The 27,727-nt window shown below is 44.9% G+C and overlaps 1 protein-coding gene and 1 long non-coding RNA gene across 3 annotated transcripts in view; both read left to right on the top strand.

Annotated features, from left to right (window-relative positions):
• LOC149971325 (uncharacterized) overlaps window positions 1-27,727 on the top strand; it is a 381,039-nt gene that overhangs the window by 290,048 nt on the left and 63,264 nt on the right. The window lies entirely within an intron of this gene.
• LOC110519585 (small G protein signaling modulator 2) overlaps window positions 1-27,727 on the top strand; it is a 238,621-nt gene that overhangs the window by 163,322 nt on the left and 47,572 nt on the right. For both annotated transcript variants that reach the window (XM_036965645.2, XM_036965644.2), the window contains 3 exons: window positions 8,166-8,334; window positions 8,478-8,542; window positions 13,414-13,559. In XM_036965645.2, the coding sequence (XP_036821540.2) occupies window positions 8,166-8,334; window positions 8,478-8,542; window positions 13,414-13,559 (380 nt within the window). The remainder of the gene's footprint in view (window positions 1-8,165; window positions 8,335-8,477; window positions 8,543-13,413; window positions 13,560-27,727) is intronic.

Genomic DNA, 27,727 nt, shown 5'->3' with positions numbered 1-27,727 from the left:
GTTATTCCCAGTCACTGTGGTCCTCTTCTCTCCTCTCAGTGGAGCAGTACCATGTTATTCCCAGTTACTGTGGTCCTCTTCTCTCAATGGAGCCGTACCATGTTATTCCCAGTCACTGTGGTCCTCTTCTCTCCTCTCAGTGGAGCAGTACCATGTTATTCCCAGTTACTGTGGTCCTCTCCTCTCAATAGAGCAGTACCATGTTATTCCCAGTCACTGTGGTCTTCTCCTCTCAGTGGAGCAGTACCATGTTATTCCCAGTTACTGTGGTCCTCTTCTCTCAATGGAGCCGTACCATGTTATTCCCAGTCACTGTGGTCCTCTTCTCTCCTCTCAGTGGAGCAGTACCATGTTATTCCCAGTCACTGTGGTCCTCTCCTCTCAATAGAGCAGTACCATGTTATTCCAGTCACTGTGGTCCTCTCCTCTCAATAGAGCAGTACCATGTTATTCCCAGTTACTGTGGTCCTCTCCTCTCAATGGAGCAGTACCATGTTATTCCCAGTCACTGTGGTCCTCTCCTCTCAATAGAGCAGTACCATGTTATTCCCAGTCACTGTGGTCCTCTCCTCTCAGTGGAGCAGTACCATGTTATTCCCAGTCACTGTGGTCCTCTCCTCTCAATAGAGCAGTACCATGTTATTCCCAGTCACTGTGGTCCTCTCCTCTCAATAGAGCAGTACCATGTTATTCCCAGTCACTGTGGTCCTCTCCTCTCAATAGAGCAGTACCATGTTATTCCCAGTCACTGTGGTCCTCTTCTTTCCTCTCAATGGAGCAGTACCATGTTATTCCCAATCACTGTGGTCCTCTCCTCTCAGTGGAGCAGTACCATGTTATTCCCAGTTACTGTGATCCTCTTCTCTCCTCTCAATGGAGCAGTACCATGTTATTCCCAGTTACTGTGGTCCTCTTCTCTCAATGGAGCCGTACCATGTTATTCCCAGTCACTGTGGTCCTCTTCTCTCCTCTCAGTGGAGCAGTACCATGTTATTCCCAGTCACTGTGGTCCTCTCCTCTCAATAGAGCAGTACCATGTTATTCCCAGTCACTGTGGTCCTCTTCTCTCCTCTCAGTGGAGCCGTACCATGTTATTCCCAGTCACTGTGGTCCTCTCCTCTCAGCGCTGTTGGGTCTGGGTTTTGGGGCACAAAGAAATGCTTTGATAATTTGCTCTGTTGTTTTTCCTTTTTTGCACCTGTTGTTGGTTTGGTTTTCTTAACCCTTCTGTCTACTTGTTAAGTTTTTGTTTTGGCTCCATTGTCTTCATTTACGTTCACTGCAACATGCCTGACCTGTTTGCATGTGAGATATGCAGCAACCAGTTTCATTTTGTTTTTAAAGAAGGTGTGTTGTTTGTTTCTACTGGTAGGAATACCCCCCCCCCCCCCTCTCTCTCTATCTCTCACTCTATATATATACTGTATCTCTATGTCTCTCTCTATATATATACACTGCTCAAAAAAATAAAGGGAACACTAAAATAACACATCCTAGATCTGATTGAATGAAATATTCTTATTAAATACTTTTTTCTTTACATAGTTGAATGTGCTGACAACAAAATCACACAAAAATGATCAATGGAAATCAAATTTATCAACCCATGGAGGTCTGGATTTGGAGTCACACTCAAAATTAAAGTGGAAAGCCACACTACAGGCTGATCCAACTTTGATGTAATGTCCTTAAAACAAGTTAAAAATGAGGCTCAGTAGTGTGTGTGGTCTCCACGTGCCTGTATGACCTCCCTACAACGCCTGGGCATGCTCCTGATGAGGTGGCGGATGGTCTCCTGAGGGAGCTCCTCCCAGACCTGGACTAAAGCATCCGCCAACTCCTGGACAGTCTGTGGATGGAGCGAGACATGATGTCCCAGATGTGCTCAATTGGATTCAGGTCTGGGGAACGGGCGGGCCAGTCCATAGCATCAATGCCTTCCTCTTTTAGGAACTGCTGACTCCAGCCACATGAGGTCTAGCATTGTCTTGCATTAGGAGGAACTCAGGGCCAACCGCACCAGCATATGGTCTCACAAGGGATCTGAGGATCTCATCTCGGTACCTAATGGCAGTCAGGCTACCTCTGGCGAGCACATGGAGGGCTGTGCGGCTCCCCAAAGAAATGCCACCCCACACCATGACTGACCCACCACCAAACCGGTCATGCTGGAGGATGTTGCAGGCAGCAGAACGTTCTCCACGGCGTCTCCAGACTCTGTCACGTCTGTCACATGTGCTCAGTGTGAACCTGCTTTCATCTGTGAAGAGCAAAGGGCACCAGTGGCGAATTTACCAATCTTGGTGTTCTCTGGCAAATGCCAAACGTCCTGCACGGTGTTGGGCTGTAAGCACAACCCCCACCTGTGGACGTCGGGCCCTCATACCACCCTCATGGAGTCTGTTTCTGACCGTTTGAGCAGACACATGCACATTTGTGGCCTGCTGGAGGTCATTTTGCAGGGCTCTGTCAGTGGTCCTCCTGCTCCTCCTTGAACAAAGGTGGAGGTAGCGGTCCTGCTGCTAGGTTGTTGCCCTCCTACGGCCTCTTCCACATCTCCTGGTGTAATGGCCTGTCTCCTGGTAGCGCCTCCATGCTCCGGACACTACGCTGACAGACACAGCAAACCTTCTTGCCACAGCTCGCATTGATGTACCATCCTGGATGAGCTGCACTACCTGAGCCACTTGCGTGGGTTGTAGACTCTGTCTCATACTACCACTAGAGTGAGAGCACCGCCAGCATTCAAAAGTGACCAAAACATCAGCCAGGAAGCATTGAAACTGAGAAGTGGTCTATGGTAACCACCTGCAGAACCACTCCTTTATTGGGGGTGTCTTGCTAACTGCCTATAATTTCCACCTGTTGTCTATTCCATTTGCACAACAGCATGTGAAATGTATTTTCAATCAGTGTTGCTTCCTAAGTGGACAGTTTGATTTCACAGAAGTGTGATTGACTTGGAGTTACATTGTGTTGTTTAAGTGTTCCCTTTATTTTTTTGAGCAGTGTATATACAGTTGAAGCCCGAAGTGTACATACACCTTAGCCAAATGCATTTAAACTCAGTTTTTCACAATTCCTGACATTTAATTCTAGTAAACATTCCCTGTCTTAGGACAGTTAGGATCACCACTATATTTTAAGAATGTGAAATGTCAGATTGAATAGTAGAGAGAAAGATTTATTTCAGCTTTTAATTTTTTCTTCACATTCCCAGTGGGTCAGAAGTTTAAATTGTTTAACTTGGGTCAAACGTTTCGGGTAGCCTTCCACAAGCTTCCCACAATAAGTTGGGTGAATTTTGGCCATTCCTCCTGACAGAGCTGGTGTAACTGAGTCAGGTTTGTAGGCCTCCTTGCTTGCACACACTTTTTCAGTTCTGCCCACAAATTGTCTATAGGATTGAGGTCAGGGCTTTGTGATGACCACTCCAATACCTTGATTTTGTTGTCCTTAAACCATTTTGCCACAACTTTGGAAGTATGCTTGGGGTCATTGTCCATTTGGAAGACCCAATTGCGACCAAGCTTTAACTTCCTGACTGATGTCTTGAGATGTTGCTTCAAAATATTCACAGAATTTTCCTACCTCATTAAGCCATCTATTTTGTGAAGTACACCAGTCCCTCCTGCAGCAAAGCACCCCCACAACATGATGCTGCCACCCCTGTGCTTCACGGTTGGGATGGTGTTCTTCAGCTTGCAAGCTGCCGCCTTTCTCCTCCAAACATAACGATGGTCATTATGGCCAAACAGTTCTATTTTTGTTTCATCAGACCAAAGGACATTTCTCCAAAAAGTACAATCTTTGTCCCCATGTGCAGTTGCAAACCGTAGTCTGGCTTTTTTATGGTGTTTTTTGAGCAGTGGCTTCTTCCTTGCTGAGCGGCCTTTCAGGTTATGTCAACATAGGACTCGTTTTACTGTGGATATAGATACTTTTGTACCTGTTTCCTCCAGCATCTTCACAAGGTCCTTTGCTGTTGTTCTGTGATTGATTTGCATTTTTCTCACCAAAGTACGTTCATCTCTAGGAGACAGAATGCGTCTCCTTCCTGAGCGGTATGACGGCAGCATGGTTCCATGGTGTTTATACTTTGGGACTATTCTTTGTACAGATGAACATGGTACCTTCAGGCAATTGGCTATTGCTCACAAGACTGAACCAGACATGTGGAGGTCTACACATTTTTTTCTGAGGTCTTGGCTGATTTCTTTTGATTTTCCCATGATGTCAAGCAAAGAGGCACTGAGTTTGAAGGTAGGCCTTGAAATACATCCACAGGTACAACTCCAATTGACTCAAATGATGTCACTTAGCATATCAGAAGATTCTAAAGCCATGACATCATTTTCTGGAATTTTCCAAGCTATTTAAAGGCACAGTTAACTTAGTGTATGTAAACTTCTGACCCCCTGGAATTGTGATACAGTGAATTATAAGTTAAATATTATCTGTGTGTAAACAAAACAAAAAAATGACTTGTTTCATGCGCAAAGGAGATGTCCTAACCGACTTGCCAAAATGTATAGTTTGTTTACAAGAAATCTGTGGAGTGGTTGAAAAATGAGTTTCATTGAAACTAACCTAAGTGTATGTAAACTTCCGACTTCAACTCTCTATATATTTTTGATTGATAGCTCTGATTTAGTTCTTCCTCTTTCTCTGTTCGTCGTTTTTTCTGCAATGCTGTTCACTGTAATTCTTCACTAACCCCCGTCGTCCCCTCGTCCCTTCCATTGTGACGGCTAGGTCCTGTGGGGTTCCGCAGTAGTAGAGACATGGACAACACTATGGTTCCTACCCTGTTACAGTATTGTTATGTCAACACCCGGGAGTGTATACCAAAAACCCTAAAAATCACTTCCTGTTGAACTTTGAACTCGCATAGCCCAACAAAATACATTTTCTAGGGAGTCCGAATGCAGGCAGCATTTTATGTTTGGTTATGTTTTATCGTTTTGATTTCTGATTTCTTTTTGCTGAACAACCAAAGAACAGCTACTCATATTTACAACAGGTAATCTGCTCCACCCTGAAGAATTAAGGTGAAGAGCATTTTTTTTTATGTTGATGTTTTTATGATTCTTTCTTTGTATTTTTGGTATACCCTTAATGGACATTTAGTTGTTTTCTTTTTGTTTTGACATTTGGCTTTTTTTGTCGTCACGTTCTGCTTTATGCTTCCTGCCTGAGAACCCCGCTGCCCTGTCTCTCTCCTCATGTCCTTCTCCTCCCCCTCTCCCCCCTCTCTCCTCTCCTCTCCTCTCCTAATGTCATTTTTGGTCTTTTTTTTTTTGTAGAGACAGTTTGTTCTCTGTGTCTTCTCTCTGACTGGGCTCTATAAGCATGCTTTCCCAGCATCCTCTCTGCCTGGCCTAATCCCCCAGCATGCTCTGCTCTGTCTGCTCACTTCCTTCCTTCGATTTGCTTCCAAAACTCTCGCTTCCCAAAACTTCTTCTTATTCAATACCACGTTTTTGTTTCTTCTCAATATAATGTTTTTGTGTTTTATGATGTTTGTCTGACTCACTTATGGATAACCATATACATACAGTACCTTCAGAAAGTATTTACACCCCATTACTTTTTCCACATTTTGTTGTCCTGCAGCCTGAATTTAAAATGGATTACATGGAGCTTTTGTGTCACTGGCCTACACACAATACCCCCCAAAATGTCAAAGTGAAATTATGTTTTCACAAATGTTTACAAATGAATAGAAATTCAAATCTGAAATGTTTTGAGTCAATAAGTATTCCAACCCTTTGTCATGGCGATGCCTACATCAGTTCAGGAGTAAACATTTTTCTTAACAAGTCACATAATAAGTTGCATGGACTCACTCTGTATGCAATAATTAACATGATTTTGGAATGACTACCTCAAGGTCATACCTCACCTCGGGGCGGCAGCGTAGCCCAGTGGTTAGAGCGTTGGACTAGTAACCGGTTCAAACCCCCGAGCTGACAAGGTACAAATCTGTCGTTCTGCCCCTGAACAAGGCAGTTAACCCACTGTTCCTAGGCCGTCATTGAAGAATTTGTTCTTAACTGACTTGCCTAGTTAAATAAAGGTAAAAAAAAAAATGTCTGTACCCCACACAAACATTTATTTCTAAAGTCCCACAAAGACCAGGGAGGTTTTCCAATGCTGATCAAAGGGCACCTATTGGTTGATTTATTATATATTATTATTATTATTATATTATTGATATTTATTGATGTATACAAATAAGACATTGAATATCCCTTTGATCATGGATAAGTTATTAATTACACAGTTGCTATAAAAATACAGGCGTCCTTCCTAACTCAGTTGCCAGAGAGGAAGGAAACCGCTCAGGGATTTCACCATGATGGTGACTTAAAAACAGTTATGGAGTTTAATGGCTTTGATAGGAAAACACTGAGGATGGATCGACATTGTAGTTACTCCACAATACTAAATGAAAAGAAGAAAATCAAAATGAAAATATTCCAAAACATGCATCCTGTTTGCAACAGTAAATATGTGAAAAATGTGGCAAAGAAATTAACTTTTTGTCCTGAATACAAAGCGTTTGGGGCAAATCCAACACAACATGTCACTGACACAACATAAGGACAATTACCTAAAACACATGTATATATATACACTTGTGTTTCTTACCAAGACGACATTGAATGTTACTGAGTGGCCTAGTTACAGTTTTGACTTAAATTGAAAATATATGGCAACACTTGAAAATGGCTGTCTAGCAATGAACAACGAACAACTTGACAGAGTTTGAATAATTACAAAAATGTGCAAATATTGTACAATCCAGGTGTGCAAAGCTCTTCGAGACTTACCCAGAAAGGCTCACAGCAGTAATCGCTGCCAAAGGTGATTCTAACATATATTGACTCAGGAGTGTAAATACTTATGTAAATGAACCATTTATGTATTTAATATTCAATACATTTGCAAAAAATGTTTAAAAAATACAACATGTTTTCACTTTGTCACTATGGGATATTGTTTGTAGATGGGTGAGAAAAAAACTAAATTTGATGCATTTTGAATTCAGGCTGTAATACAACAAAGTGGGGAATACGTCACAGGATAGGAATACTTTCTGAAGGCTCTGTAAATGTATACCTCATACATCTATGTGAGCAATGTAAGCTACATTAAATATATAATATTTGAAAGAGTCATTTGAATCTGAAATTCGATAAAGAGAGAAATCTCTCGCTACCTGAATAGATGTCTTGGTTGAGCTAGAGCCTCTGGCAAACAGATAGTGTCATTCTAGCCAGACAAGAGATCTTGTTTTATTTAGCCAATAAGGAAACCAATGACACGTTCTGGACGCAGCCAACAGGTTAGTTTACAGCCTAGTCTCAGAGCGCCTTAAGAGTGATTCTCTGTTCCTCATAATTGTATCTATTTTCCTTGCTGTTGTCTTCCCCCTTGTTCCATCACTTTCTCTCTCTCTCTCTCATCCCTCACGCTCTCCCTTCTCTCCCTATCTCTCTCTCATTCACCTCTCCTTCCCCCTCTCCCTCCATCCCTCTTCCCCTCCCTTTCTTTCTCCCCACCTCTATCCCTCTCTCTCCCCCCTTTCCTTTCCCCCTTCTCCATCCTTCTCTCACCCCACTCTAACCCTCCCTCTCTCCATCCTCCCCCTCCCCCTCCCACTCCCCTCTCTCTTCATTCTTCTCTCACCCCCCTCTCCATCCCCTCTCTCCATCCCTCTTTCTCACCCTCTCTCTCCATCCCTCTCTCTCACCCTCTCCATCCCCTCTCTCTCCATCCCTCTTTCTCACCCTCTCTCTCCATCCCTCTTTCTCACTCTCTCTCCATCCCTCTCTCTCACCCTCTTATCCCTCTACATCCATCCCTCTCTCTCCATCCCTCTCTCTCCATCCCTCTCTCTCACCCTCTCCATCCCTCTCTCTCCAACCCTCTCTCTCCATCCCTCTTTCTCACCCTCTCCATCGCCCTCTCTTCTCCATCCCTCTCTCTCACCCTCTCCATCCCTAACTCTCCATCCCTCTTTCTCACCCTCTCTTCTCCATCCCTCTCTCTCACCCTCTCCATCCCTCTCTCTCCATCCCTCTCTCTCCATCTGTCTCACTCACCCTCTCCATTCCTATCTCTCCATCCCTCTCTCTCCATCCCCCCTCACCCTCCAGACCATGGGGAGATGATGGACATCCAGGGAGCCTATATGGGAGGCAGCCCGTCGTCATGGCAGCAGGGAGCAGAGTGCACCAGTCACATGTCGTCATGTCTGCCTTGCTCCGCAGGGGGCAGTAACGTCTCATTGGAATACCCAGCAGGCTGCACCTGCATCCACGACCGGTGAGAATACACACACACACACACACACACACACACACACACACACACACACACACTCCTGCACAGAATGGATCACATCATTAATTGATAACCTGAAATCATGCTATCACAATCTCCCCGCTGTATGTGTGTCCTGTCTCCAGGAACCCACTGAAGATGCTGTGCCAGAATATGAAAAGGCAGATCGTCTCCAGGGCCTTCTACGGATGTAAGTCTGTCTGTGTTCTCTCTCTGAGTTGTTTGTTTCTCAGTTCCTATGGAGTAAAGGAAGAGACCAGTTCCTATAGGTGTAAAGGAAGAGACCAGTTCCTATAGGCGTAAAGGAAGAGACCAGTTCCTATAGGCTTAAAGGAAGAGACCAGTTCCTATAGACTTAAAGGAAGAGACCAGGTCCTATAGGCTTAAAAGGAAGAGACCAGTTCCTATAGGCTTAAAGGAAGAGACCAGTTCCTATAGGCGTAAAGGAAGAGACCAGTTCCTATAGGCGTAAAGGAAGAGACCAGTTCCCATGGAGTAAAGGAAGAGACCAGTTCCTATAGGCGTAAAGGAAGAGACCAGTTCCTATAGGCTTAAAGGAAGAGACCAGTTCCTATAGGAGTAAAGGAAGAGACCAGTTCCTATAGGCGTAAAGGAAGAGACCAGTTCCTATAGGCGTAAAGGAAGAGACCAGTTCCTATAGGAGTAAAGGAAGAGACCAGTTCCTATAGGCTTAAAGGAAGAGACCAGTTCCTATAGGCTTAAAGGAAGAGACCAGTTCCTATAGGCTTAATGGAAGAGACCAGTTCCTATAGGCGTAAAGCAAGAGACCAGTTCCTATAGGTGTAAAGGAAGAGACCAGTTCCCATGGCGTAAAGGAAGAGACCAGTTCCTATAGGCGTAAAGGAAGAGACCAGTTCCTATAGGCGTAAAGGAAGAGACCAGTTCCCATGGTGTAAAGGAAGAGACCAGTTCCTATAGGTGTAAAGAGGAAGAGACCAGTTCCTATAGGCGTAAAGGAAGAGGCTAGTTCCTATAGGTGTAAAGGAAGAGACCAGTTCCTATAGGCTTAAAGGAAGAGACCAGTTTCTATAGGTGTAAAGGAAGAGACCAGTTCCTATAGGTGTAAAGGAAGAGACCAGTTCCTATAGGCGTAAAGGAAGAGACCAGTTCCTATAGGCGTAAAGGAAGAGACCAGTTCCTATAGGCGTAAAGGAAGAGACCAGTTCCTATAGGCGTAAAGGAAGAGACCAGTTCCCATGGAGTAAAGGAAGAGACCAGTTCCTATAGGCTTAAAGGAAGAGACCAGTTCCTATAGGTGTAAAGGAAGAGACCAGTTCCTATAGGCTTAATGGAAGAGACCAGTTCCTATAGGTGTAAAGGAAGAGACCAGTTCCTATAGGTGTAAAGGAAGAGACCAGTACCTATAGGCGTAAAGGAAGAGACCAGTTCCTATAGGCTTAAAGGAAGAGACCAGTTCCTATAGGTGTAAAGGAAGAGACCAGTTCCTATGGAGTAAAGGAAGAGACCAGTTCCTATAGGCTTAATGGAAGAGACCAGTTCCTATAGGTGTAAAGGAAGAGACCAGTTCCTATAATTGTAAAGGAAGAGACCAGTTCCTATAGGTGTAAAGGAAGAGACCAGTTCCTATAGGAGTAAAGGAAGAGACCAGTTCCTATAGGAGTAAAGGAAGAGACCAGTTCCTATAGGCGTAAAGGAAGAGACCAGTTCCTATAGGTGTAAAGGAAGAGACCAGTTCCTATAGGCGTAAAGGAAGAGACCAGTTCCTATAGGCTTAAAGGAAGAGACCAGTTCCTATAGGCTTAAAGGAAGAGACCAGTTCCTATAGGCTTAATGGAAGAGACCAGTTCCTATAGGCGTAAAGGAAGAGACCAGTTCCTATAGGTGTAAAGGAAGAGACCAGTTCCCATGGCGTAAAGGAAGAGACCAGTTCCTATAGGCGTAAAGGAAGAGACCAGTTCCCATGGTGTAAAGGAAGAGACCAGTTCCTATAGGTGTAAAGGAAGAGACCAGTTCCCATGGTTTAAAGGAAGAGACCAGTTCCTATAGGTGTAAAGAAAGAGACCAGTTCCTATGGAGTAAAGGAAGAGACCAGTTCCTATAGGCTTAATGGAAGAGACCAGTTCCTATAGGTGTAAAGGAAGAGACCAGTTCCTATAGGTGTAAAGGAAGAGACCAGTTCCTATAGGCGTAAAGGAAGAGACCAGTTCCTATAGGAGTAAAGGAAGAGACCAGTTCCTATAGGCGTAAAGGAAGAGACCAGTTCCTATAGACTTAAAGGAAGAGACCAGTTCCTATAGGCGTAAAGGAAGAGACCAGTTCCTATAGGCGTAAAGGAAGAGACCAGTTCCTATAGGTGTAAAGGAAGAGACCAGTTCCTATAGGCTTAATGGAAGAGACCAGTTCCTATAGGTGTAAAGGAAGAGACCAGTTCCTATAGGCTTAATGGAAGAGACCAGTTCATATAGACTTAAAGGAAGAGACCAGTTCCTATAGGCTTAAAGGAAGAGACCAGTTCCCATGGAGTAAAGGAAGAGACCAGTTCCTATAGGCTTAAAGGAAGAGACCAGTTCCTATAGGTGTAAAGGAAGAGACCAGTTCCTATAGGCGTACGGGAAGAGACCAGTTCCTATAGGTGTAAAGGAAGAGACCAGTTCCTATAGGCTTAAAGGAAGAGACCAGTTCCTATAGGCTTAATGGAAGAGACCAGTTCCTATAGGCTGAAAGGAAGAGACCAGTTCCTATAGGTGTAAAGGAAGAGACCAGTTCCTATAGGTGTAAAGGAAGAGACCAGTTCCTATAGGTGTAAAGGAAGAGACCAGTTCCTATAGGTGTAAAGGAAGAGACCAGTTCCTATAGGTGTAAAGGAAGAGACCAGTTCCTATAGGTGTAAAGGAAGAGACCAGTTCCTATAGGTGTAAAGGAAGAGACCAGTTCCTATAGGAGTAAAGGAAGAGACCAGTTCCTATAGGCGTAAAGGAAGAGACCAGTTCCTATAGGCTTAAAGGAAGAGACCAGTTCCTATAGGCTTAAAGGAAGAGACCAGTTCCTATAGGCTTAATGGAAGAGACCAGTTCCTATAGGCGTAAAGGAAGAGACCAGTTCCTATAGGTGTAAAGGAAGAGACCAGTTCCCATGGCGTAAAGGAAGAGACCAGTTCCTATAGGCGTAAAGGAAGAGACCAGTTCCCATGGTGTAAAGGAAGAGACCAGTTCCTATAGGTGTAAAGGAAGAGACCAGTTCCCATGGCTTAAAGGAAGAGACCAGTTCCTATAGGCGTAAAGGAAGAGACCAGTTCCTATAGGAGTAAAGGAAGAGACCAGTTCCTATAGGCTTAAAGGAAGAGACCAGTTCCTATAGGCTTAATGGAAGAGACCAGTTCCTATAGGCTTAAAGGAAGAGACCAGTTCCTATAGGTGTAAAGGAAGAGACCAGTTCCTATAGGTGTAAAGGAAGAGACCAGTTCCTATAGGTGTAAAGGAAGAGACCAGTTCCTATAGGTGTAAAGGAAGAGACCAGTTCCTATAGGTGTAAAGGAAGAGACCAGTTCCTATAGGTGTAAAGGAAGAGACCAGTTCCTATAGGTGTAAAGGAAGAGACCAGTTCCTATAGGCTTAAAGGAAGAGACCAGTTCCCATGGAGTAAAGGAAGAGACCAGTTCCTATAGGCTTAAAGGAAGAGACCAGTTCCTATAGGTGTAAAGGAAGAGACCTGTTCCTATAGGCGTACGGGAAGAGACCAGTTCCTATAGGTGTAAAGGAAGAGACCAGTTCCTATAGGCTTAAAGGAAGAGACCAGTTCCTATAGGCTTAATGGAAGAGACCAGTTCCTATAGGCTGAAAGGAAGAGACCAGTTCCTATAGGTGTAAAGGAAGAGACCAGTTCCTATAGGTGTAAAGGAAGAGACCAGTTCCTATAGGTGTAAAGGAAGAGACCAGTTCCTATAGGTGTAAAGGAAGAGACCAGTTCCTATAGGTGTAAAGGAAGAGACCAGTTCCTATAGGTGTAAAGGAAGAGACCAGTTCCTATAGGCGTAAAGGAAGAGACCAGTTCCTATAGGCGTAAAGGAAGAGACCAGTTCCTATAGGTGTAAAGGAAGAGACCAGTTCCTATAGGAGTAAAGGAAGAGACCAGTTCCTATAGGAGTAAAGGAAGAGACCAGTTCCTATAGGCGTAAAGGAAGAGACCAGTTCCTATAGGTGTAAAGGAAGAAACCAGTTCCTATAGGCGTAAAGGAAGAGACCAGTTCCTATAGGCTTAAAGGAAGAGACCAGTTCCTATAGGCTTAAAGGAAGAGACCAGTTCCTATAGGCTTAATGGAAGAGACCAGTTCCTATAGGCGTAAAGGAAGAGACCAGTTCCTATAGGTGTAAAGGAAGAGACCAGTTCCCATGGCGTAAAGGAAGAGACCAGTTCCTATAGGCGTAAAGGAAGAGACCAGTTCCCATGGTGTAAAGGAAGAGACCAGTTCCTATAGGTGTAAAGGAAGAGACCAGTTCCCATGGCTTAAAGGAAGAGACCAGTTCCTATAGGCGTAAAGGAAGAGACCAGTTCCTATAGGAGTAAAGGAAGAGACCAGTTCCTATAGGCTTAAAGGAAGAGACCAGTTCCTATAGGCTTAATGGAAGAGACCAGTTCCTATAGGCTTAAAGGAAGAGACCAGTTCCTATAGGTGTAAAGGAAGAGACCAGTTCCTATAGGTGTAAAGGAAGAGACCAGTTCCTATAGGTGTAAAGGAAGAGACCAGTTCCTATAGGTGTAAAGGAAGAGACCAGTTCCTATAGGTGTAAAGGAAGAGACCAGTTCCTATAGGTGTAAAGGAAGAGACCAGTTCCTATAGGTGTAAAGGAAGAGACCAGTTCCTATAGGCGTAAAGGAAGAGACCAGTTCCTATAGGCGTAAAGGAAGAGACCAGTTCCTATAGGTGTAAAGGAAGAGACCAGTTCCTATAGGTGTAAAGGAAGAGACCAGTTCCTATAGGCGTAAAGGAAGAGACCACCTGTCTTCTTTCATGTCTTCTTTCTCTCCTTCCTTCCCTTTTCTTTCTCTCCACACCTGTCTCTTGTCCCTCCCTCCCTGCAGGGCTGGCCTACTGTCGACACCTGTCCACGGTCCGTACCCACTTGTCAGCACTGGTCAACCACAACATTGTCCCTCCTGACAAACCTTGTGAGGCGTCGGGGGGCCTGAGTAAAGACTTGTGGAGCAAGTACCAGAAAGACTGCAAGGTGGGTTAATAGGTGGCTGCCTGGGTGGATTGTAGCTGGCTGGCTGGCTAGGTAACTGACTGACTGGCTAGGTGCTGATTGGCTAGGAGCTGACTGACTAGGTGCTGATTGGCTAGGAGCTGACTGGCTAGGTGCTGATTGGCTAGGTGCTGATTGGCTAGGAGCTGACTGGCTAGGTGATGATTGGCTAGGAGCTGACTGGCTATGTGCTGACTGGCTAGGCGCTGACTGGCTAGGTGCTGATTGGCTAGGTGCTGATTGGCTAGGTGCTGACTGGCTAGGTGCTGATTGGCTAGGAGCTGACTGGCTAGGTGCTGACTGGCTAGGTGCTGATTGGCTAGGTGCTGACTGGCTAGGTGCTGATTGGTTAGGAGCTGACTGGCTAGGTGCTGACTGGCTAGGTGCTGATTGGCTAGGAGCTGACTGGCTAGGTGCTGATTGGCTAGGTGCTGATTGGCTAGGAGCTGACTGGCTAGGTGCCGTTTGGCTAGTTAACTGACTGACTGGCTAGGTGCTGATTGGCTAGGTGCTGATTGGCTAGGAGCTGATTGGCTAGGTGCTGATTGGCTAGGTGCTGACTGGCTAGGTGCTGATTAGGTGAGTTTAATGTTACAGCTTGTCCTCTGGAAGGGGTCAATGCAACATAGACATCAGACTGCTTAGTCATTTATTATAATTTTTTTAGGCAAGTCCGTTAAGAACAAGTTCTTATTTTCAATGACGGCCTAGAAACAGTGGGTTAACTGCCTTGTTCAAGGGGTAGAACAACAGAATGTTACCTTGTCAGCTCAGGGATTTGATCTTTCAACCTTTCCGTACTAGTCCAAAGCTCTAATCACTAGGCTACCTGCCTCTAACCACTAGACTACCTGCCTCCTCTAACCACTAGGCTACCTGCCTCTAACCACTAGGCTACCTGCCTCTAACCACTAGACTACCTGTCTCCTCTAACCACTAGGCTACCTGCCTCCTCTAACCACTAGGCTACCTGCCTCCTCTAACCACTAGGCTACCTGCCTCCTCTAACCACAAGGCTACCTGCCTCCTCTAACCACTAGGCTACCTGCCTCCTCTAACCACAAGGCTACCTGCCTCCTCTAACCACTAGGCTACATGCCTCTAACCACTAGGCTACCTGCCTCTTCTAACCACTAGGCTACATGCCTCTAACCACTAGGCTACATGCCTCTTCTAACCACTAGGCTACCTGCCTCCTCTAACCACTAGGCTACCTGCCTCCTCTAACCACTAGGCTACCTGCCTCTTCTAACCACTAGGCTACATGCCTCTTCTAACCACTAGGCTACCTGCCTCCTCTAACCACTAGGCTACATGCCTCTTCTAACCACTAGGCTACCTGCCTCCTCTAACCACTAAGCTACATGCTTCTTCTAACCACTAGGCTACCTGCCTCCTCTAACCACTAGGCTACATGCTTCTTCTAACCACTAGGCTACCTGCCTCCTCTAACCACTAGGCTACATGCTTCTTCTAACCACTAGGCTACCTGCCTCCTCTAACCACTAGGCTACATGCCTCTTCTAACCACTAGGCTACCTGCCTCCTCTAACCACTAGGCTACATGCTTTTCTAACCACTAGGCTACCTGCCTCTAACCACTAGGCTACCTGCCTCCTCTAACCACTAGGCTACCTGCCTCCTCTAACCACTAGGCTACATGCTTCTTCTAACCACTAGGCTACCTGCCTCCTCTAACCACTAGGCGACATGCTTCTTCTAACCACTAGGCAACCTGTCTCCTCTAACCACTAGGCTACATGCTTCTTCTAACCACTAGGCTACCTGCCTCTTCTAACCACTAGGCTACCTGCCTCCTCTAACCACTAGGCTACCTGCCTCCTCTAACCACTAGGCTACCTGCCTCTAACCAATAGGCTACCTGCCTCTAACCACTAGACTACCTGCCTCTAACCACTAGGCTACATGCCTCTAACCACTAGACTACCTGCCTCCTCTAACCACTAGGCTACATGCCTCTAACCACTAGACTACCTGCCTCCTCTAACCACTAGACTACCTGCCTCTAACCACTAGACTACCTGCCTCTAACCACTAGGCTACCTGCCTCTAACCACTAGACTACCTGTCTCCTCTAACCACTAGGCTACATGCCTCTAACCACTAGACTACCTGCCTCCTCTAACCACTAGGCTACCTGCCTCTAACCACTAGACTACCTGCCTCCTCTAACCACTAGACTACCTGCCTCTAACCACTAGACTACCTGCCTCCTCTAACCACTAGACTACCTGCCTCTAACCACTAGGCTACCTGCCTCTAACCACTAGACTACCTGCCTCCTCTAACCACTAGACTACCTGCCTCCTCTAACCACTAGACTACCTGCCTCTAACCACTAGGCTACATGCCTCTAACCACTAGACTACCTGCCTCCTCTAACCACTAGACTACCTGCCTCCTCTAACCGCTAGACTACCTGCCTCTAACCACTAGACTACCTGCCTCCTCTAACCACTAGACTACCTGCCTCCTCTAACCACTAGACTACCTGCCTCCTCTAACCACTAGACTACCTGCCTCCTCTAACCACTAGACTACCTGCCTCCTCTAACCACTAGACTACCTGCCTCTAACCACTAGACTACCTGCCTCCTCTAACCACTAGATTACCTGCCTCTCACCACTAGGCTACCTGCCTCTAACCACTAGACTACCTGCCTCTAACCACTAGGCTGCCTCCTCTAACCACTAGACTACCTGCCTCTAACCACTAGACTACCTGCCGTCCAGTAATCACATTCACCATAACAACATAACAATGCAACGTAGACATCAGACTTCTTAGTAATCACATTCAATTCAAGAATAAATTAATGTCCACATTGTGCTGTTGGGTAGAAGTAAACTGACTTGAAAGAAGTATGTTTTGATCTTGTGTTGCTGCCAACTCTAGAATGGCTACCCCCATATCTCATCTCTCTTCCTCCATCCTAGTCTCATCTAATTCTAATGAGTCTCAGTAAAATTAATGGCCATGAAAGAGCATGTAATCAGTAATTTGGACTGAAATAGGTTCCGGTACTGATTTTGGGTGCCAGTAGTGTTTATATTTAGGTGCCTCTCTCTCTCTCTCTCTCTCTCTCTCTCTCTCTCTCTCTCTCTCTCTCTCTCTCTCTCTCTCTCTGTCTGTCTGTCTGTCTGTCTGTCTGTCTGTCTGTCTGTCTGTCTGTCTGTCTGTCTGTCTGTCTGTCTGTCTGTCTCTCTCTCTCTCTCTCTATCTCTCTCTCTGTCTGTCTGTCTGTCTGTCTCTCTCTCTCTCTCTCTCTCTCTCTCTCTCTCTCTCTCTGTCTGTCTGTCTGTCTGTCTGTCTGTCTCTCTCTGTCTCTCTCTGTCTCTCTCTGTCTCTCTCTCTATCTCTCTCTCTTTCTCTCTCTCCCTCTCTCAATCAAATTCAATTCAAGTGGCATTATTAGCATGGGGAACACATGTTTACATTGCCAAATCAAGTGAAATAGATAAACTAAAGTGAAATAAACAGTAAAAAGTGAACAGTAAATATTACTCACAAAAGTTCCAAAAGAATGAAGACATTTCAGATGTCATATCATGTCTATATACAGTGTTGTAGCGGTGTAAATAGTTCAAGTATAAAAGGGAAAATAAATCAACATAAATATGGGTTGTATTTTCAATGGTGTTTGTTCTTCACTGGTTGCCCTTTTTCTCGTGGCAACAGGTCACACATCTTGCTGCTGTGATGTCACACTGTGGAATTTCACCCAGTAGATATGGGAGTTTATTAAAATTGGATTTGTTTTCAAATTCTTTGTTGGTCTGTGTAGTCTGAGGGAAATATGTGTCTCTAATATGGTCATACATTGGGCATGAGGTTAGGAAGTGCAGCTCAGTTTCCACCTCATTTTGTGGGCAGTGAGCACATAGCCTGTCTTCTCTTGAGAGCCATGTCTGCCTACGGCGGCCTTTCTCAATAGCAAGGTTATGTTCACTGAGTCTGTACATAGTCAAACCTTTCTTTAAGTTTGGTTTTTAGAATTTTAGAGTTTTAGTATAGCCAATTGGAATTTGTTGTCTGTATATTTGATCATTTCATTGAGGATACCATCAACACCACAGGCCTTTTTGGGTTGGAGGGTTTGTATTTTGTCCTGTAACTCATTCAATGTAATTGGAGAATCCAGTGGGTTCTGGTAGTCTTTAACAGTTGATTCTAAGATTTGTATTTCATCATGTATATGTTTTTGCTGTTTGTTCTTTGTAATAGAGCCAAAAAGATTGGAGAAGTGGTTTACCCATACATCTCCATTTTGGATAGATAATTCTTCGTGTTGTTGTTTGTTTAGTGTTTTCCAATTTTCCCAGAAGTGCTTAGAGTCTATGGATTCTTCAATTACATTGAGCTGATTTCTGGCGTGCAGTTCCTTCTTTTTCCGTAGTGTGTTTCTGTATTGTTTTAGTGATTCACCATAGTGAAGGCGTAGACTCAGGTTTTCTGGGTCTCTCTGTTTTTGGTTGGACAGATTTCTTCACTTCTTTCTTAGGTTTTTGCATTCTTCATCAAACCATTTGTCATTTTTGTTCTTTTTCTTTGATTTTCTGTTTACATTTTTTTAGATTTGAAGCTGAGAGGTCAAATATACTGTTTAGGTTTTCTACTGCCAAGTTCACACCTTCACTATTACAGTGGAACGTTTTGTCCAGGAAGTTTGTTGCCTAATTGTTTTTTGGTTTCTGCACTACAGTCCTTCCATCTGTAGCATTTCTTAATATTACTCAGTTCCTTTGGCTTTGATGCCTCATGATTGAGCATTGCTCTGTTCATGTAGACTGTGATTTTGCTGTGGTCTGATAGGCGTGTCAGTGGGCTGACTGTGAACGCTCTGAGAGACTCTGGGTTGAGGTCAGTGATAAAGGTCCTCTTGGCGTGGGTTCTCTCTGTGCAGGTCCTTCAGGAGGGGATCTTGCAGGTCTGTGAGGGTGTCTCGCTGGTCTGGGAGGGTGTTAGCAGGGTGGAGATAACCACTTGTGCATTGGAGAAAGTGGAAGAGGCTTTTTCAATCACTCCCTTGAGTGCTGGGGCCACCCTTTCCTGCTGGGCTCTCAGGTCATTTGTGCCCGTGTGAATTATGATGTGGTTGGGGGACCCTAGTCTGTCCTCTGATAGCACCTCCAGGGCATACCTAGTTTTTGGGCTCCAGAGTTTAGCCACTTTGTGTTTGGGTTAAAGTTCATCCTCTTGAATGTATTTGCCTTTTGAGTCAATGAGGAGCACAGTCTCTCTGGCTTTTATGTGTCCTCAGTGGATGTGTGGGGGTCGTCAAGAGAGCAATCAGGGGAGCTGACAGGAGGGTTGTTAGGAGGGGGTGGAGTCTGTTGGGAAGGGGTGGAGTCTGTTGGGAAGGGGTGGAATCTGTTGGGAGGGGGTGGAATCTGTTGTGTTGGTGGGTCTTGTGTTGTCTGTCCTCTGTTGGGTTGGTGTTGAGGTTGTGGTCCGGGTCTGAGTTTGGCCGTTCTGCTGGCTTCTCTGGGGGAGTGTCCTGCTCTCTGTCACACCTCAGCTTTATCACCTCCTCCTTCAGTGCCATGTGTGCCTCTTTAAGTTCTCTCACCTCAACCCGTATAGCAGTCAGCTCTCTCAGACAGCCGTCCATCTCACCTCAGCCCGTAGAGCAGTCAGCTCTCTCAGACAGCCGTCCATCTCACCTCAGCCCGTAGAGCAGTCAGCTCTCTCAGACAGCTGTCCATCTCACCTCAGCCTGTAGAGCAGTCAGCTCTCTCAGGGGGGACAGGGGACAGGGGACAGGGACAGGGACGGGGGGGGGGGGTGACTATCTTTGTCTGCAGGACATTTTGAAGAGGTGTGAGCAGACTCACTCAGGATGGGGGAGTTGTCACAGAGAGAGAACCTTTTCTGCTGTGTTCTCTCTCTTTGACCCTGTAAACGTCCTACTGGAACTGCATGAGGATGCCCTGCACCATTACTGTCCCAGACTTGTACATGTTGACAGAGGTTGTTTCCATTTCCTCAATGTCTAGTATTCTGAGTTTCCACCCTGGGACAATACTGTTAGGAATATTATGAATTATTGACTAAACAATATCTCCATTTTTAGAACTGTAACTAAGTAAACTTATACTCTGTTTTATTATATCTGATTAACATTATGAGTTCATAAGAAGGGATTGTGTGACACGAACAAGGAGTAATTAAATATAACAAACACCATTCCAAACTAGTCTGGAGAGGAGTGGGTTAAGTAAACAGATAGGGTCGTTAACCTATGGTTGAACCGACAAAACTGAGCTCTGGGGTGTTTTAGATAAGGCAGTGAGTGCATTCCTAGGTTTTCTGTTAATTAGAACTGTCAACTAAGTGGTGACCGATAATGGTGAGGAGTCAAGTGTTAATTCAGTTATGTTGTGTGACCTGTGTGTGTGTTAGTGAGTTGGAATTAACTTTTAAACTCACTTAATTCAGGGGATGGTCTGGTTAATATAACACTGTGCCAGGGGATGGGCTGGTTAATATAGCACTGTGCCAGGGGATGGTCTGGTTAATATAGCTCCATGCCAAGGGATGGTCTGGTTAATATAGCACTGTGCCAGGGTATGGTCTGGTTAATATAGCACTGTACCAGGGGATGGTCTGGTTAATATAGCACTGTACCAGGGGATGGTCTGGTTAATATAGCACTGTACCAGGGGATGGTCTGGTTAATATAACACTGTACCAGGGGATGGTCTGGTTAATATAGCACTGTGCCAGGGGATGGTCTGGTTAATATAGCACTGTGCCAGGGGATGGTCTGGTTAATATAGCACTGTGTCAGGGGATGGTCTGGTTAATATAGCACTGTACCAGGGGATGGTCTGGTTAATATAGCACTGTACCAGGGGATGGTCTGGTTAATATAACACTGTGCCAGGGGATGGTCTGGTTAATATAACACTGTACCAGGGGATGGTCTGGTTAATATAGTACTGTACCAGGGGATGGTCTGGTTAATATAACACTGTGCCAGGGGATGGTCTGGTTAATATAGCACTGTACCAGGGGATGGTCTGGTTAATATAACACTGTGCCAGGGGATGTTTGTGTTAATATAGTACTGTGCCAGGGGATGGTCTGGTTAATATAACACTGTGCCAGGGGATGGTCTGGTTAATATAACACTGTGCCAGGGGATGATCTGGTTAATATAGCACTGTGCCAGGGGATGTTTGTGTTAATATAGCACTGTACCAGGGGATGGTCTGGTTGATATAGCACTGTACCAGGGGATGGTCTGGTTAATATAACACTGTGCCATGCCAGGGGATGGTCTGGTTAATATAACACTGTGCCAGGGGATGTTTGTGTTAATATAGCACTGTACCAGGGGATGGTCTGGTTAATATAACACTGTGCCAGGGGATGTTTGTGTTAATATAGCACTGTACCAGGGGATGGTCTGGTTGATATAGCACTGTACCAGGGGATGGTCTGGTTAATATAACACTGTGCCATGCCAGGGGATGGTCTGGTTAATATAGCACTGTGCCAGGGGATGGTCTGGTTAATATAGCACTGTACCATGCCAGGGGATGGTCTGGTTAATATAGCACTGTGCCATGCCAGGGGATGGTCTGGTTAATATAGCACTGTGCCAGGGGATGGTCTGGTTAATATAGCACTGTACCAGGTTTTGGTCTGGTTAATATAGCACTGTGCCAGGGGATGGTCTGGTTAATATAGCACTGTACCAGGGGATGGTCTGGTTAATATAGCACTGTGCCAGGGGATGGTCTGGTTAATATAGCACTGTGCCATGCCAGGGGATGGTCTGGTTAATATAGCACTGTACCAGGGGATGGTCTGGTTAATATAGCACTGTACCAGGGGATGGTCTGGTTAATATAGCACTGTACCAGGGGATGGTCTGGTTAATATAGCACTGTGCCAGGGGATGGTCTGGTTAATATAGCACTGTACCAGGGGATGGTCTGGTTAATATAGCACTGTACCAGGGGATGGTCTGGTTAATATAGCACTGTGCCAGGGGATGGTCTGGTTAATATAGCACTGTGCCAGGGGATGGTCTGGTTAATATAACACTGTGCCAGGGGATGGTCTGGTTAATATAGCACTGTACCAGGGGATGGTCTGGTTAATATAGCACTGTACCAGGGGATGGTCTGGTTAATATAGCACTGTACCAGGGGATGGTCTGGTTAATATAGCACTGTACCAGGGGATGGTCTGGTTAATATAGCTCTGTGCCAGGGGATGGTCTGGTTAATATAGCACTGTACCAGGGGATGGTCTGGTTAATATAGCTCTGTGCCAGGGGATGGTCTGGTTAATATAACACTGTGCCATGCCAGGGGATGGTCTGGTTAATATAGCACTGTGCCAGGGGATGGTCTGGTTAATATAACACTGTGCCAGGGGATGGTCTGGTTAATATAGTACTGTACCAGGGGATGGTCTGGTTAATATAACACTGTGCCAGGGGATGGTCTGGTTAATATAACACTGTACCAGGGGATGGTCTGGTTAATATAGCTCTGTGCCAGGGGATGGTCTGGTTAATATAACACTGTGCCATGCCAGGGGATGGTCTGGTTAATATAGCACTGTGCCAGGGGATGGTCTGGTTAATATAACACTGTGCCAGGGGATGGTCTGGTTAATATAACACTGTGCCATGCCAGGGGATGGTCTGGTTAATATAGCACTGTGCCAGGGGATGGTCTGGTTAATATAACACTGTGCCATGCCAGGGGATGGTCTGGTTAATATAGCACTGTGCCAGGGGATGGTCTGGTTAATATAACACTGTACCAGGGGATGGTCTGGTTAATATAGCACTGTGCCATGCCAGGGGATGGTCTGGTTAATATAACACTGTGCCATGCCAGGGGATGGTCTGGTTAATATAGCACTGTGCCAGGGGATGGTCTGGTTAATATAACACTGTACCAGGGGATGGTCTGGTTAATATAGCACTGTGCCAGGGGATGTTTGTGTTAATATAACACTGTACCAGGGGATGGTCTGGTTAATATAGCACTGTGCCAGGGGATGGTCTGGTTAATATAGCTCTGTACCAGGGGATGGTCTGGTTAATATAGCACTGTACCAGGGGATGTTTGTGTTAATATAACACTGTACCAGGGGATGGTCTGGTTAATATAGCACTGTGCCAGGGGATGGTCTGGTTAATATAGCACTGTGCCAGGGGATGGTCTGTGTTAATATAACACTGTACCAGGGGATGGTCTGGTTAATATAGCACTGTACCAGGGGATGGTCTGGTTAATATAGCACTGTGCCAGGGGATGGTCTGGTTAATATAACACTGTGCCAGGGGATGGTCTGGTTAATATAGCTCTGTACCAGGGGATGGTCTGGTTAATATAGCACTGTACCAGGGGATGTTTGTGTTAATATAACACTGTACCAGGGGATGGTCTGGTTAATATAGCACTGTGCCAGGGGATGGTCTGTGTTAATATAACACTGTACCAGGGGATGGTCTGGTTAATATAGCACTGTACCAGGGGATGGTCTGGTTAATATAGCACTGTACCAGGGGATGGTCTGGTTAATATAGCACTGTGCCAGGGGATGGTCTGGTTAATATAGCACTGTGCCAGGGGATGGTCTGTGTTAATATAACACTGTACCAGGGGATGGTCTGGTTAATATAGCACTGTACCAGGGGATGGTCTGGTTAATATAGCACTGTGCCAGGGGATGGTCTGGTTAATATAGCACTGTGCCAGGGGATGGTCTGGTTAATATAGCACTGTGCCAGGGGATGGTCTGTGTTAATATAACACTGTGCCAGGGGATGGTCTGGTTAATATAACACTGTACCAGGGGATGGTCTGGTTAATATAGCACTGTGCCAGGGGATGGTCTGGTTAATATAGCACTGTGCCAGGGGATGGTCTGGTTAATATAGCACTGTGCCAGGGGATGGTCTGGTTAATATAGCACTGTGCCAGGGGATGGTCTGGTTAATATAACACTGTGCCAGGGGATGGTCTGTGTTAATATAGCTCTGTGCCAGGGGATGGTCTGGTTAATATAGCACTGTGCCAGGGGATGGTCTGGTTAATATAACACTGTACCAGGGGATGGTCTGGTTAATATAGCACTGTGCCAGGGGATGGTCTGGTTAATATAGCACTGTACCAGGGGATGTTTGTGTTAATATAGCTCTGTGCCAGGGGATGGTCTGGTTAATATAACACTGTACCAGGGGATGTTTGTGTTAATATAGCTCTGTGCCAGGGGATGGTCTGGTTAATATAACACTGTACCAGGGGATGTTTGTGTTAATATAGCTCTGTACCAGGGGATGTTTGTGTTAATATAGCTCTGTACCAGGGGATGTTTGTGGAAAATGAAGTTGCTTACATTCCCCTCTTTGTAGCAGTCCCCACCCCACCCACTTTGCCAAAGCACAGCCCCCACACCACTAGAGGGATATCTTCAACCACCAACTTACCATCCTGAAACAAGGCTGAGTATAGCCCACAAAGACCTCCGCCACGGCACAACCCAAGGGGGGGGGGGGGGGGCGCCAACCCAGACAGGATGACCACATCAGTGACTCAACCCACTCAGGTGACACACCCCCTCCAGGGACGGCATGAGAGAGCCCCAGTAAGCCAGTGACTCAGCCCCTGTAATAGGGTTAGAGGCAGAGAATCCCAGTGGAAAGAGGGGAACCGGCCAGGCAGAGACAGCGAGGGCGGTTCGTTGCTCCAGAGCCTTTCCGTTCACCCTCCCACTCCTGGGCCAGACTACACTCAATCATATGACCCACTGAAGAGATGAGTCTTCAGTAGAGACTTTAAGGTTGAGACCGAGTTTGCGTCTCTGACATGGGTAGGCAGACCATTCCATAAAAATGGAGCTCTATAGGAGAAAGCCCTGCCTCCAGCTGTTTGCTTAGAAATTCTAGGGACAATTAGGAGGCCTGCGTCTTGTGACCGTAGCATACGTGTAGGTATGTACGGCAGGACCAAATCAGAGAGAGAGGTAGGAGCAAGCCCATGTAATGCTTTGTAGGTTAGCAGTAAAACCTTGAAATCAGCCCTTGCTTTGACAGGAAGCCAGTGTAGAGTGGCTAGCACTGGAGTAATATGATCAAATCTTTAGGTTGTAGTCAGGATTCTAGCAGCCGTATTTAGCACTAACTGAAGTTTATTTAGTGCTTTATCCGGGTAGCCGGAAAGTAGAGCATTGCAGTAGTCTGACCTAGAAGTGACAAAAGCATGGATTAATTTTTCTGCATCATTTTTGGACAGAAAGTTTCTGATTTTTGCAATGTTACGTAGATGGAAAAAAGCTGTCCTTGAAATGGTCTTGATATGTTCTTCAAAAGAGAGATCAGGGTCCAGAGTAACGCCGAGGTCCTTCACAGTTTTATTTGAGACGACTGTACAATTATTAAGATTAATTGTCAGATTCAACAGAAGATCTCTTTGTTTCTTGGGACCTAGAACAAGCATCTCTGTTTTGTCTGAGTTTAAAAGTAGAAAGTTTGCAGCCATCCACTTCCTTATGTCTGAAACACATTCTTCTAGCAAGGGCAATTTTGGGGCTTCACCATGTTTCATTGAAATGTACAGCTGTGTGTCATCCGCATAGCAGTGAAAGTTAACATTATGTTTTTGAATAACATCCCCAAGAGGTAAAATATATAGTGAAAACAATAGTGGTCCTAAAACGGAACCTTGAGGAACACCGAAATTTACAGTTGATTTGTCAGAGGACAAACCATTCACAGAGACAAACTGATATTTAGATAAGATCTAAACCAGGCCAGAACTTGTCCATGTAGACCAATTTGGGTTTCCAATCTCTCCAAAAGAATGTGGTAATCGATGGTATCAAAAGCAGCACTAAGGTCTAGTAGCACGAGGACAGATGCAGAGCCTCGGTCTGATGCCATTAAAATGTAATTTACCACCTTCACAAGTGCCGTCTCAGTGCTATGATGGGGTCTAAAACCAGACTGAAGCATTTCGTATACATTGTTTGTCTTCAGGAAGGCAGTGAGTTGTTGCGCAACAGCCTTTTCTAAAATTTTTGAGAGGAATGGAAGATTCGATATAGGCCGATAGTTTTTTATATTTTCTGGGTCAAGGTTTGGCTTTTTCAAGAGAGGCTTTATTACTGCCACTTTTAGTGAGTTTGGTACACATCCGGTGGATAGAGAGCTGTTTATTATGTTCAACATAGGAGGGCCAAGCACAGGAAGCAGCTCTTATTCCAGTGTTATTGTTAATATCCAAGGGGTACTGTACTGTGATGACATCTGCATTTGGATGGGGGAGGCTGTAAAACTCTGCTGCCATTGGCTCAACAGTTTTCACACCCTTCACTTCACACGTCAGTGCTAATTCAAGTTGCAGCCACGTCTGTTCTGTCCTAGCAGCTTGGCTACTTTATTTATTAAGCTTTATATAACAAAAATAACCTACAGATTTTTGGCTTTTACTTTCAGCCTCCAGAAGTAGGTTCAGACTGAACGTTACTCACTCAGTGTTGTGTTGGACGGTATTTCCAGGTTCTGGTTTCTTCTGCAGGTTTTGGTTTGTTAGAACTTTTTTTTCTTGATAGTCTTTGGTAGTAAGAATCCATTCTGGTAATTTTGTTGATTTGGTTTGAAGGTTTTGATGTAGAGGGTAGTGTAGTGCTTTGGCGTCATTAAACTGAAGATTAATCATTACTAATTAATTAATTAATTATATTGAAGACTTAGTTTTTATCAAATTACTCTCTGTAGTTAATATTACGTGTTTAAAACTGATTATTCATGTAACTGTAATTAACTAGGAAGTCAGGGCACCAAGGAAAATATTCAGATTACAAGGTTATAATTTCCTAATATAACCTTTCCGATATTTTCATTTCTGATCAATAGTCTTCTGATTAATGAATTTTTCTTTACCTCACTTTAGTCTCATTCCAAACGTCGTAAATTGTTGGTTATCTGCACGAACCCAGTCTTCAATTGTCTTAAATAATGTATTTATTAACTAACTAAACAATCACAGAAGTGCACACACAAACAAACAAAGTAAATATGGTTACAAGAAATGATAGGGGAATGTGCCCTAGTGGGCTAAACTGGTATGGCGGCTTGTTAGACAAAAGGGAAGTGGGGGTCGACTGAGAAGTCACTACAGAGTTGATAATTATAACAATTGAAATGCTAATCCTTTGCACATGAACGCTCACTCATTCGGGAACAATTGCAATCAATATATATATTTACGCTCAGTGTGTCGTCTTGATCGCTGTTGAAAAGTTTGTTTCTGTTGTAGAGTCTGTCCGTCCTCGCTCTCTCTTAGATTGGATAGTTCAGAGTGACATTCAGTCATGTCATTATAGAATAGATGTTTCGGCGGTTGTCGTTCTTCGCGTTCAATGATACCGAATTCCTAGCTGCAGACTAGTAATTAATATCAAAGACTTGTTCTTATTCTGTCGGTATCGATAGTCTAAGGGTTTAACCACGTGGTATGGTTTAAAGATTCAGCCATCTGGCCCTCTCTTTATCGAGGTAAGCTGGTCTGCAACCTTTGTTCTCTCGTAATTGAGGGAAACATGGTCTGTTGAGATATTCTCAAAGTGGGGGGGTTTATTCGGGAGAGCAGAAAAAGCTGCCTCATGACGCCAGGTCGTAACTGTGTTCATGGGCGGTCCTCTGATTTAGTTAAACTCAAAAGGGAATTGGAGTTTCCTTCATTAAACAGTCCAAAATCACATTACACAATTTTACAAACAGTATCCTCCTCACTCATTCATCTTATGCAAGAATTAGATGTAAAACTCATATCTGAGGCTATTATATATATGGTAATGTGGCCGTATTGCCTCCCATGAGTTTCACAAAATTGTACCAAACGGACCAGTTCATAGCTGGATTCTTCACCGATCTTTTATACCTTCTCCGGAGCATAAATGTTGTTCAGACCTCAAGTTCTGTGAGGTGGAAGAAATTCCTTTGTTCTCTTCTATGAAAACTCTACTCTCTCTCTCTATACTGTGGCCATGAGGAGATAATCTCCTCCAGGAATTTACGACCTCTCTCTGACCACAGCAGCCTGGGTGTAGGGGACAGGGAGAGGGGGATGGGGCTTGCTGTACCCAAAGAGGGCAA

Source organism: Oncorhynchus mykiss, chromosome 27 (assembly GCF_057628025.1).
Source record: "Oncorhynchus mykiss isolate SJ-2025 chromosome 27, ASM5762802v1, whole genome shotgun sequence".
NCBI classification, from domain to species: domain Eukaryota; kingdom Metazoa; phylum Chordata; class Actinopteri; order Salmoniformes; family Salmonidae; genus Oncorhynchus; species Oncorhynchus mykiss.
This window is presented reverse-complemented; position numbering and strand designations above follow the sequence as displayed.